The following is a 12,083-nucleotide window of genomic DNA, read 5'->3' on the forward strand; positions in this document are numbered from 1 at the left end:
ATTTAAACCCTGTTTGTGTTATATTGTTGTTGGTAGAGATGGGAGGCTCGATCTGCTGGTTCTACTTCTAAGATTCACCTGTCCAGGTGTCTGCAGGACGGTGGTTTTTTTTTTTTCTTTTTTAGTTGGCAAGGTCCAACAACTACAGCAACCTTTCTAATTTACCATCATATGTTCCTATCTCCAAGAGGGTCCCACTTTTCTCCAATTCCAGGAATTGCTCTACTGAGAGGAATTCGTAGTCCACGCCAGGAACTTCTCCTTCACGTGGGGCACGGGTAGTACCTAGACAGAAAAACAGAGAGAAACGTAAAGTTAGACGACTTCTTTTTTTCCCATTTCATTATGTGACATTTCATCACCTTGGGAATCTGAGTGCTATGATGTCAAATGAACTGCCATGTGAACCCTTTGGGATTTCCCACACACACTCGTTCCACCTTCCTCCCCATAATGCTAATCTTTCTGTTCCTATATCCTCTCGTTTAAGTTGTGCATATATATCCACATGCATTAGAAGCCTCCATCGCAATTGGTGCAGAGCGAGTTGCAAACAGCAGAGCCTAAAAGAATGATTATCAATTGTCTGCTATGATGTTATTTCTCGGGTGGGGTGTGAAGTATTGTAGTGGCACCTCAGTGAGAGCCTGCCATATGTGCCGGGGTGGAATGGGAGTGTGTGTGTCTGTTTCTGAATTGGCATGCAGCCTGTGAAATTCTAGCACTTGCCTTTAATGGCTGCAGACAGTTGGCCGGTGTGGCACCAGCGGTAAACAGCTTTACACATGAAACGCTGTGCTTCTATTTAACCATTCAATGTTTGCCTGACTAATGCGATTTCCACGCTATTGTACGCGCCGCTCTGAAGTTCTCTTTAGCGTTATCTCACTCTCTACCTAATTGATTTTATCCTACTCCAAAAATCGAATTATTCTGGCACAAATAAAAGCATCCAGTGCCCATGGCAAAATATCTTTTTCTTCTATTTAGTGACAGCAGAGGGCTTTCCCTGCTTTGCCTTCTTCCCTTGAAACCCCTTTCTTCCATCTCCCGATCTGTCTTATCTTGCAATCATTTTGTCTCCAGTGGGCTGCTAAGCAATAAGCTGGTAAAAATAGATGTGTGAGAATACGGGGAGAGGCTCCCACTGCAGCCACGTTCGGTGACACTGGTGATAAATCACAGATGCGCACATCCTAACTCGAGCAAGCGTACAATGCACACAGAGAGTTTCCACATCTGAAGATAATGAATCTCTTATACAAATATTCTTGACGTGCATCAACTCAATCATCTATTACAGTATATCGCCTATTCTATCACGGTTATATGCCATTGTATGAAGGACACAGACAGGGATAATCTTCTTGTGCATTACCAGAATTCGCAAGTAGCGCCCGCAAACATCTAATCGCTTGCGCACCAAGAGGAAATTGATTTAAAGTCAATCGGATACCAGTCGCTCTTTGCACGTTCCCAGGCAGAATTTCTTTTTGCCGAATGTCAACCGTAAAGAGTGCTCAGACAAGCCGGAGTGTCCAGCCGACTGTCAGTTCGCTTCGCATACAAAAGCGGCCATTGATTCGACTCCATTTAGACGGTGCTGCTCTTAGAAAACTAAATAGGAAGAATTGTGACCAGTGTTTCAAAGGGGGTGTTAAAAAAAAAAAAAAAGGGAGAAAAAAAAAGCAGAGCCTTGGCTTATACCCAGGGTTGAGACACTGTTATCGCTATAGGCCTAATTAATTCAATATCCCCTCCCCACAAAAGCTCCATTGACCAAACTGTGGAATGGTACGAGCAAGAAAGACAGGTTGAGAGCCGAGCATAGAGACTCCTGCGACTGTGCTAAGAGTTAATGTAATCCAGCTGCTGGTGCACACAACGAAGCCTCGGAGGGTGTTCATCTAAAGCTGGCTGCCTTGGGGCTTAATGGTTTCAGCGTATTCACGAGTTGAGTTGGGTAGGTGGGTGTTATGTAGAAAGAAAAAAAAAAAAATCATCATTAGCATTTCAGGAAGATGATCAAGGAAAAATGGTAAGACACTGGCAGTCACACTGTAATGCTGCCGCTGCATCAAAAACATCCCTCCAAAAAACTTAAAGCATTGCAGCCTGCAACTGTATGACACACACAGCAATGAAAAACTGTTTTTTATAAGGACAGAATAGAAACATTTAAGTCATTTATGCTTCTACAAGCATCCCGGGCCTGAGTTTCTGCTAATGAGAGGAATAATACAATGTGGGCAGGAAAGTTGCTAACTTGTGAGAGAAAGAAGTTTGTTTTCCAGTTACAACTTCTTTAGCTTCACAACTTCCTTGTCAAAAATAGGACCACATAGTTATGGCTCCATTAGAGAAAGCATGCACGATGTAAGGCATGACACGCCAGCATTTACATCACGCACAGTCGGTTGACCCTCTGAATGGTACTTCCTGTGGTCAGTTTTGGAAAGCATCGATAAAGCTGCTCACCTAAACTGTTCAACTTACATTCCTGCAGGATACTGAGCACTACCCATTAACACGTTGCATCCCACTTCAAGATACTGCCACACTTCCCCTGAATACTGAACTTACCACTAACTGTGTGGAAATTCTGCAAAACACTACATTTCAAGCAATGTCAAGTTTCTTTTTCTGAAGTATGCAGTGGCTGTGACTAGTCAATCCCAAACACCTTACCTAATATCAATAGCTTCAAAACATGTGCATACAACAGCCATCATAGAGGTTGTACACAACAAAATGAAGGAATTGACGTCTTTTTAAGAACAGAATTCATCAGCAATCCATTTATAAAATTAGTGAGAATAAAAAGGTCCAAAAGCGAACACATAACCTCAACCTCCAAACAAAATCTCGACAGACCGAGTAGAAGGTTTTTAATTTTATATTAGATTAGTGTGTCAACTACCTTAATCTCGCACAGCTGAGCTAACACTTATTTTAGGTGAAACTGCAAAAAAGCCAATAAGCCTGTGTTTGAGGGTCAGCACGGAGGCTTGGGACTAGTTTTATTCAGCAAGGGGCTCTCTGCTGTGATTGGTGAAAATATAATAATGCATATCTGACTGAAGGGTATTTAGACCTGTCCTCACAGACACTTCACTACAAGGGCAACTATCACTGCTACTACTGCAAATGGAGTAAAAGAAGCAGTACTATAAGAAAAAACACTTGCCCATAGTGAGAGCAGGGGTCCGTGTGCATGTCTGCACACAGAGCAGGTCAACAGCCTCAAAAATACTGTCGCTGTCATAATGTGTGTTTTTTTAAAAAGTGTGGCTTTAAAGCTCTGCAGGTTTTTAATTTCTCCATTACCTGAAAGTGCTTTCACTAGAGCTTATATTTGTTTGTTAATATGTGTATGATTGTTGTTTAGAAATATGTACACGACTTTTATTAATTACACTTGTTCAATTGCTCTTTAATTCACATATCTAATCAATGGCAGTGCATTCGGGTGTGTAGATATAATCAAAGCAACCTGCCCGAGTTGAAACTGAGTGTCAGAATGGGGGAATAGAGGTGATTTAAGTGGTTGGTGCTGCCAGATAAACTCTTGTGAGCATTTTAGGAACTGCTGATCTACTGGGAGTTTCATACACACAACAATCTATAGGATTTACAGAAAATGGTCTACAAAAGAAAAGATTTAATGAGCAGTGATTCCCTGGGTGAAAAGTCTTTCTTGGCGTCAGAGGAGAATGGCCTGATTGTTTTGAGCTGTCAGGAAGGCTTAAATAATGACTTCTTTCACTTTTTGTATTCAGAATAGCATCTCTGAATTTGCAAAACATCAAATGAAGCAGATGGTCTAAAAGCAGGAAACCGAGGCTACATATTCACATGGGCTGGGACATGAGAAGATGGGAAAACGTTGACTCGTCTGATGAGTCTCGATTTCTCCTGCAACATTGCTGGGGTCAGAATTTGACATAAACAACACGGAAGCAACCGGTTCATACTGCTGGTGCAATCGGTTGGGAGATATTTTTTTTAGCACACGTCGGGCCCCTTAGTACCAACTGACCCATCTTCTGGTGGCTGCTTCCAGCAGAATAACACACCATGTCACAGAGCGCAAATCATTGGAAAGTGCTTTCTTGAACATGACAGTGAGTTCACTGCACTCAAATGGCCTCCACAGTCACTGATTTCAATCAAACGGGGCTCCTTTGGGATGTGATGGAACGAGAGATTCACATCGTGGATGTGCAGCCGACAAATCTGCAGCAGCTGTGTGATGCTGTCATATCAATATGGATCAAAATCTCTGAGGAGCATTTCCAGCATCTTGTTGAATCTCTGCCATGAAGAATTAAAGCAGTTGTGAAAGCAAAACTGGATTCAAACATGTACTTGCAAGATGTAACTAATAAAGTGGCCATTAAGTTATATGCAGTATTTTTTTTTAACTTGGGGCCCACTTGCAAGCAAGATCTTGATCACAATTAAACTTCTTAATTAAATAAATAAAATAAAAATACATTTGCATATCCTCCTGGTAAAACAAACCACTTTGTGTAGGATCAAGACTTTTTGCGCATGTTTGTGTGAACATATGGAGCTGTGCCTGACCTTTATTCCTTCCTGTCCGCCTGACTATCCGATTGTCTGTTCCTTCCCACAGATAAGAAACCAGCAAGCTGAGCCCAGCAGAAGGTTGACTCAGATACCCACAGTCAGAAGCAGTCTTCTGGCTCATATGTGAATGGCAAACATGCGCGCGCGCGCACACACACACACACACACACACACACACACACACACACACACCCACACCCCCCTTTTGGCCTGTAATAGTATAAACAGGTTTGAGAAGCAGACACTTCCTACTCAGTGTCCTTGTCATAATCAGCAGCTGTTCCCCCTCTGCCAGCCAAAACATGCATATGTAAGTGCCCGCACACAGACAGTGGGGAGGGAGGTGTCACCAAATGGCATGGTCTACGGATAACGGGGGTGTGGGTGGAGGGTAATCACCTAATGGAGCTTTATGCAACGATCTCCTTTGCAGCACACACATACACTCATAAACACCGCTTCATTATCATAACAGCTACAGAGGGGGCGCTGCCCTGTCTAAGCCGTGTACCACCTATGGCGATCGGATCAGACTCTACGAGGAGAGCAACTTAAATTCAGCACATCTGTACTTATTGGGTGCGGGGTGGAATGGATACTGGCCACCTTTGCTAAAAAAATGTTTTTGAAAAGTCAATGATCATATTGCTTCGATGCCCCTTAACTTATTGGCCAAATAATTAAGAAAAGTAAAAGCAGAAGGTAGACAAGAAGCAAAAAGGGAGACAGAAAAGATATACTGAAAGCATTCAGATGAGGCAAATAGTCAACATGGCACCCAAACTAGAACAGGTATTTCCACCCAAAAAATTTGATAAAATAAACAAATAGTGTAAATAAAAGTGGTACTAATGATTTTAACTAATATTGGATCAAAACATGGCTTATGGCAACTTAACTGTGTGAGAGCACAACAAGATGAAAGTCCTTTGAAAAGGAAGTTTTAAGGCTTTTGAAACATGAACACATTTATTATCGGCTTACTTTAGTATTTCAAAGCGTTCCAGCAAGGCCTGTAAAACTTCTGTGATTTTTAATGTTGCCATCCTCAACAGTTGGCAACATCATGTCCACTATCAAACATGGCCATGGCTGGCTTTATCAACTGTGAACCTAATTGTAACCAAGTGACAAACTTCACTTTGTACGTCGAGCTTAAAAAAAAAATTAAAAAAAAAGGTAAAATACCATTTTCAGGTATACAATTGTTCCTGGCTAACAGAAGGCCCCTTCAGACTGAATTTCTCAATCATTTCAAAGTGAGGACATTCTGTCAATCAGACATGTGTCACCTTCACTATAACAATCTTCAGTAGTATCATCTGTCGTTTGTGAGATTTCATAGGACTCCGTCTGACCTATAACGCACGAGGTCAGATTTGTCAAACCTCGGCACCTTAATTCTGATACCAGATTTATGACTGAGGATTTCAAATTTTGAAATGGATCCATAAACTTTAGTAAATGGATTAGTCAACTATAACTGACAGCTCAACTGTCTGTAGTCAAATATATAATCAGTCATTTTCTGTTAGATATGAATCGATGCTGTCTTCATGACGGGATTAATTTAACCTACACAGGGATGCTGCTGCATCAGGGAGTGCAATTATTTCCCTGTTTGGTTTCCTCTATTTGGTGCAGCAGGTGTGGAATACAGTGGTTCCTCGCTGTTTCGATTGCTTTTGGTGCAATTTTGCACTTTTTTTGGTGGTGGTGGTGGTGGGGGGGGGGGGGTGTTTTGTTTGTGTTTTTTTTTTTTTTTTTTCACAGCACATTGTGTTCTGCGTCCTGATCGACTGTAGACCATCTTCAGTCAATCAATCTCGTGCCGTGTCTCCTGTACAGAACAGAATCCGTCCAGCTTGTCAAATTTACATAAACCTTTGCTAGCAGAAGACAACAAACGCAACAGTGTTGACGTCAAAGGATTATAAGGCGCATTAAGTTAAACCAAACAGTCAGATAAGTCAAATTTTACTCATTCTTCTTGCTTCCTCCACTTCCGTACCATTGATTCATTAATGTTGAATTCTCTCGCAGCTGCTCTGTTCCCACGTTCTGGACCTGAAATCAGGGCTTGATCTTTGGTGTCATTCTATAATACTGGACTTGGTTTGAACTTTGAAAGCATTTAAACAAGAAACGTGTGAAAATGTCAACGCCTGTCTGAGAAAAGTGTAGAAAGTGTGCAGTGAGGGGTTTTACAGCCTTAAAACATCTATAATAATTGTAAAAAATAAAGTTAGCTATTTTGCGGATTTCACCTATTGCGGGTTATTTTTAGAACGTAACACCCGTGATAAACGAGGGACCACTGTAAACCCAGAGGAACTATTTCTGGAAACAAGTATCAGCAAGGCTTTGTCAAAACTCAGATTGAATGTCATTATTCTGAACTGTTGTAATGTGTGGAAGTTCCTTCCAGGAAGTTTGTTTTTCGGGGGGATTTTTTGTCAGGGAGTGAGCAAAAGCAACATACAAAAGGTATATGGTGAGGTCAGTGTGTGCCTCAACGTTTGTATTCGGTTGCATTTAGGCACCAGCGTTGATAACACGTTCATCTTTGCCGTCTGAACAAAAATGAGATTCATCTCTAAAGAAGGCAGTTTGGACAAAGTGAGACTGTGAGAGAGGTTAGAAAGCAGTCATTTCTTTATTTTGCTGTGCTTTAAATCAATCATTTCTGTCAGTGAGCTGCGAATATCACGACAAGACACATGAGCACAGCTGTTATCTTGTGCACGCCAAGCTCTTAATGGGATAGTGTTCAGATGTGCCGTGCTGAAAGTGATGTGTAAATGTTCGTAACACACTCTTCCAGAAATGTATTTAGGGTGTGCATCCAGCGAAGAAGCCGCCACGTTCAGATAGTGTCAAATTAACCGAAATGACTGCACGTTCTTACAGCAAAAGCATTGAAGTCCTCTGACTTTGAACTTTACTACATTCTAATAGGCACAATCAAAAACGTATTCACTCACTACAACAGTATCTGCTTCAGGGTCTACACAGCCCATCACCGACGAAACTAGATCACTCCGCTCTTCATTCAAGAAACACTCCCTGTAATTCTTTCCATTTTCTCCATGTTCCTCTAGCATTACAGTTAGAGGTTTCATAGGCAGATAAGCTCATGAACTCTGTGACCTCCCAGTCATCATCCTGAAATGTTTAACATCCCTCTTCCACTATAGCCTAAGACTCCACGTTCCTCCCTGCAGCAACTCCCCCAGCTCCTGACTCCAAAACAAGCCCATTGCCATTTTCTCGTAGCATTGCAACACTCAACATTAGTCAGCGTTCCTTGTAAACACTTGGGAAGATATTTGCAATGACAATTTTGTTGTCAGTGCTTTGAATTGAATATTGAATTGAATTAAGTGCTGTCAGGTTTCCAGTGTTGTCCACCTTACGGCTGCACTGAAAACTACTGATACTAGCTGAAGTTTTGTATAAGCCCCCCCTAGTTTTACTATATTAAAGTTGCTAAAACCTTAGTGATAAATTCCTAACTTGGTAAGCAGATAACATTTCAGGGCTTCTTATTTGAGTTGCTCTTGAACCTTTTCTTGAATGATGCAGTGTTCAAAAGTTGTTTATAACACTTTTAAATCAGCTATTTTGATCGTGTAAAGATCTGGATTGCACATGCATGTTTCTGTTGGCAAGTAAAAGTAAAAGAAACCTTCATAATTCTTGAACATCTGAAGTTTAATGTATTTACAAAACAAGTGAATGACGACTACTTTAGTGACCTTAGTAATAATCAGAATTTCGCAGAATCGGGTTTATCAGCAATCAAGGGCATAATGTTGCACGTGCACGTCTTTCAAACCACAATCAATAGATGACAGCAACTAGCCACGACCCTCACTGTGACCTTGGCCTGCCCACTTTGTCTAAACTGTCACTCGGCTTACAGCAGATCAATATCAGACTGCCTCCTTTTGTGCCAATGTCCCATTATCCAAACTGAACCGGGGTGTTCAGGGTTCATATTTTGGTTCAACGACGAGGAGAAAAATAATTTGATGTGTAATGGTGACACATATTACATACCAAAGGAAAAAAAAATCAAGACTTCACACAAGATGACTAACAATAACTGTCTCTTTCACAAATACACGGCCTAAGAATTTACATGGAATCTCATTACTTATCAAACAAAACATGCATGCAGTACACCTTATGATTTCCTGCTCTAAAGCAAAAAACTGATATAATGATCTTTACAAACTAACTTCAAGCACAGCTGACACTAGTGCCAGAGAAATCCAAGCAGCTCATCCATATTTAATTGATGGTAGACTATTTTGAGGGATCGTCTCCCCAAAGCAACCAAGTTGCCAAATAAGTCGGGACGCTGTGTGGAGACTGAATCTAATGTTTTATAATCATTTATAAATCACTCGTGTTTTAATTGGGAAAAAAATATTATTTTGGGGGGGAAACCCAACTTATTAAACTAGGTGATATGTTTTGACAGAGCCATATTTAATAATAATTATTAACCACCTCCTCGAGAATATGCATGGTAGACTTAACTGTTGACGAGGCAGTCTTTCACAGCATGGTGAACACTTCCACACCTTCACCTCTAAAAAGCTCAACCTTCTATAAGACACTAACCAATTATTGTTACTGACCTGTTTCTTAATAATGTCATCAACTGTAAAATGTCCAAATAGCTGCTGTTTTGATCATTTGTCTCCATCTCACCCTATCCCTAATATCCTTTCTCACCCCAGCCCTCTGCATGTCCTCCTTCACCGCATCCACGAGTCTTCCTCTGCTCTTTCCTGCCAGTTTCCTCTTCAACATCCTTTGTCTAGTGTATCCAGTACTCTGTTCTGAGCGCGTCTGAACCATCTCTTGCCTCTCTAACTTTATCTTCAAATTGCTCAACCTGAGCTGTCCCTCTGATGTACTAATTTCTAATCCGCTCCCTCCATCCCCTACCGGGTCGGCATCCTGTCCAAACCACACATCATAGCAGGTCTCACGACCATCATGTGAACCTTCTTTTTCGCTCTTGCTGCCATCCTTCTGTCGCAGATTGGCACTGGCACTCATCTCCACCCACTCCACCCCACCTGCACTCTCTTCTTTACGCCCCTTGTGGACTGTCCATTGCTTTGGATGGTTGACCCCAGGTATTTAAACTCTTCTACCCTCACCACCTCTGCTTGTTGCAGCTTCACTGTTCCACCCATCTCCCTCTCATTCACACTCACAGCTTTATGTATTCTGCCAACGTTCATTCCTCTTCTCTCTAGTCCATGTCTCCATGTCTCCAGGCTCTCATCCACCTGCTCTCTCCTCTCACTACAGATCACAGTGTCGTCTGTGAGCATCATAGTCCATGGAGACTCCTGCCTGGCCTCATCTGTCAACTTGTCCATCACCACTGCAAACAAGAAGGGGCTCAGAGACTATCCCTAACATAATCCCACCCCACCTTGAATCCATCCGTCACTGCTGCCCCAGACCTCACCAATGTCTCGGTGTCCTTGTACATGTGAAGTGTCATCTTTGGGGTATTTTTATAAACCACTACATTCTGTTTCAATTATATTTTATGTAGTTTTTTTTCTAACCTTACTGGATACAAGGTTGGACACTAGGTTTAGCAACATTTGAGAAGTCAGTGCATGATATCTCAGTTAGATTTGAGAGTACAATGACACAAGAGCATGACAACACTGTTTAATTATTCTTCACTTAAACATATTCCACAACACTATGAAGGACAGAAGTCTATGAGGACTTGAACCTTGATGAATTATATAGGAGACAGAAGACCTAACATAGGAGATGTTCTAGTAGACAGTAGCTGGGCAACAACTGAGTCAGATGATAGTCAGTGACAAAGTAAAAGACAAAAGTAATCTTAGCCATATTTCCTTAACACAATGACATTAAGGCAGATGAAAAAGAAGTAGAAGGAGGCTCTACAGGCATGCACACAGCTTCTAAAAATAGCCACGTGTGATAAATCTGTTTATTTCCTACACTTGCATTCCCCCAGAGCAACAGAGGACCCTGGGCACATATCCCCCCAGGCCGAGGCCGGGCCTTTCATTTTGGTGGTGACCTACATTTAATTCCTTCCACAAGGACAACGCAGGGCTTGACTCCACGGATGACTTTGTCATCATAGCTGGGAGCTGGGAAGTCGCCCTCCTTGACATCTTTATTTGATCCAGTTTGAAGCTTTAGTTTGGCAAAAATCATTAGGGCATCTTCAGCCCACTTAAATCTTTAAGCTGTCATGGTTTAAAAAGAGGCAAAAGAACCAGGCTGAAATATACTTCTTTGATATTACTATCAGCTGGTCTTTTAACTCTTAACCCCTTGGACGCTAACTTGGAGTAACCCTTGAGCTTTTTTCCAAAAGCAGTTTCAGTCATATTTCAGGCCTATGGTCTCTGCCTCTGCAGCTACCCTTGGAAAAACTCTGAAACTATTCTAATGATCATTAAATCATGTCTTTACTGATATAGCAATAAAGGGTATGGAAGGGTCTTCAAATGTTGTCCTTAAGGGGGAAAGATTTACAGCAAGAAGGTTCTTAGTGCAAATCTCAAGGTTTGAGCGTTTCTAGATGATGGTGATGATGAAGGTCACCATGGAAATATAAGGTTCAACTTAAAAAAAAAGCAGTGACCCAGGTCAGGATATCCAAATAACACGATTATAATAGTTCTAACCTTGAAAAACTGTTCCACACAATTACTGTGTACCTGATATTTGAATTAAAAGACTTATAGGTCAAGCCTGTCCAAACGGCATTTCTTTATGAATTCTTTCACAACGACATCCAAGACAAATTACTGCCGCACACGTGCCGACTTTTTAAACATGTTTTTGCACGTGATCGATACCTGCCTAATCTGCAACAGCCACACCAGAAAGCAGAAGTTATTTTGTCACTGCTGATGACGCAACAGTATTGTTAAAAAAGCAACATGAACTGGGTTAATGCACACATGTCACACTGTATGGTTATAATTAGCAATAGTGTGCACACCGCAGCAATTTCTGTATAAAAAATTTGCAGCATCTATGTAAAACCATGATGTATTTGATTACACACACGCACCCTTTCAAAATAAAATAATTTTTGATCAATCACAACAATAAAGACATCTTTCTTTATTCAGTGCAATTGTTTAGATATCAGATATATCAATAAAGGATACTGTGCCACAGACAGGCACAAAGGAGTGTATTTGCAGGCTGTAGCAGTTCAGGTGAGCGGTTTAGGAAGCATGCAGAGGGTTCTTTCACGTAGAGATAGCATGAGAAAATACATTTAATGATTTTTTTTGTATGGAGTCATTTTAAAAACTGACAGCATGATTTTTGTATTTTTGGTTTGTTTGTTTTTTTTACTGGAAACTGTCAAATTGACTCCAACTAATCTGTATTGGTGCTGAAAATAACTTATCAGTTTTGTAATGGGGCACTTCAGGGTATGCCCACAC

The 12,083-nt window shown here is 41.2% G+C and overlaps 1 protein-coding gene across 26 annotated transcripts in view; it reads right to left on the reverse strand.

The window, feature by feature from the left end:
- The window catches only part of magi1b (membrane associated guanylate kinase, WW and PDZ domain containing 1b), a 142,603-nt gene that overhangs the window by 56,697 nt on the left and 73,823 nt on the right, over nucleotides 1-12,083 (reverse strand). For all 26 annotated transcript variants that reach the window (XM_026168641.1, XM_026168639.1, XM_026168640.1 and 23 more), the window contains exon 3: nucleotides 166-285. In XM_026168641.1, coding sequence (XP_026024426.1) covers nucleotides 166-285 — 120 coding nt within the window. The remainder of the gene's footprint in view (nucleotides 1-165; nucleotides 286-12,083) is intronic.

The sequence above is a fragment of the Astatotilapia calliptera genome, chromosome 5 (assembly GCF_900246225.1).
Source record: "Astatotilapia calliptera chromosome 5, fAstCal1.2, whole genome shotgun sequence".
NCBI lineage: Eukaryota > Metazoa > Chordata > Actinopteri > Cichliformes > Cichlidae > Astatotilapia > Astatotilapia calliptera.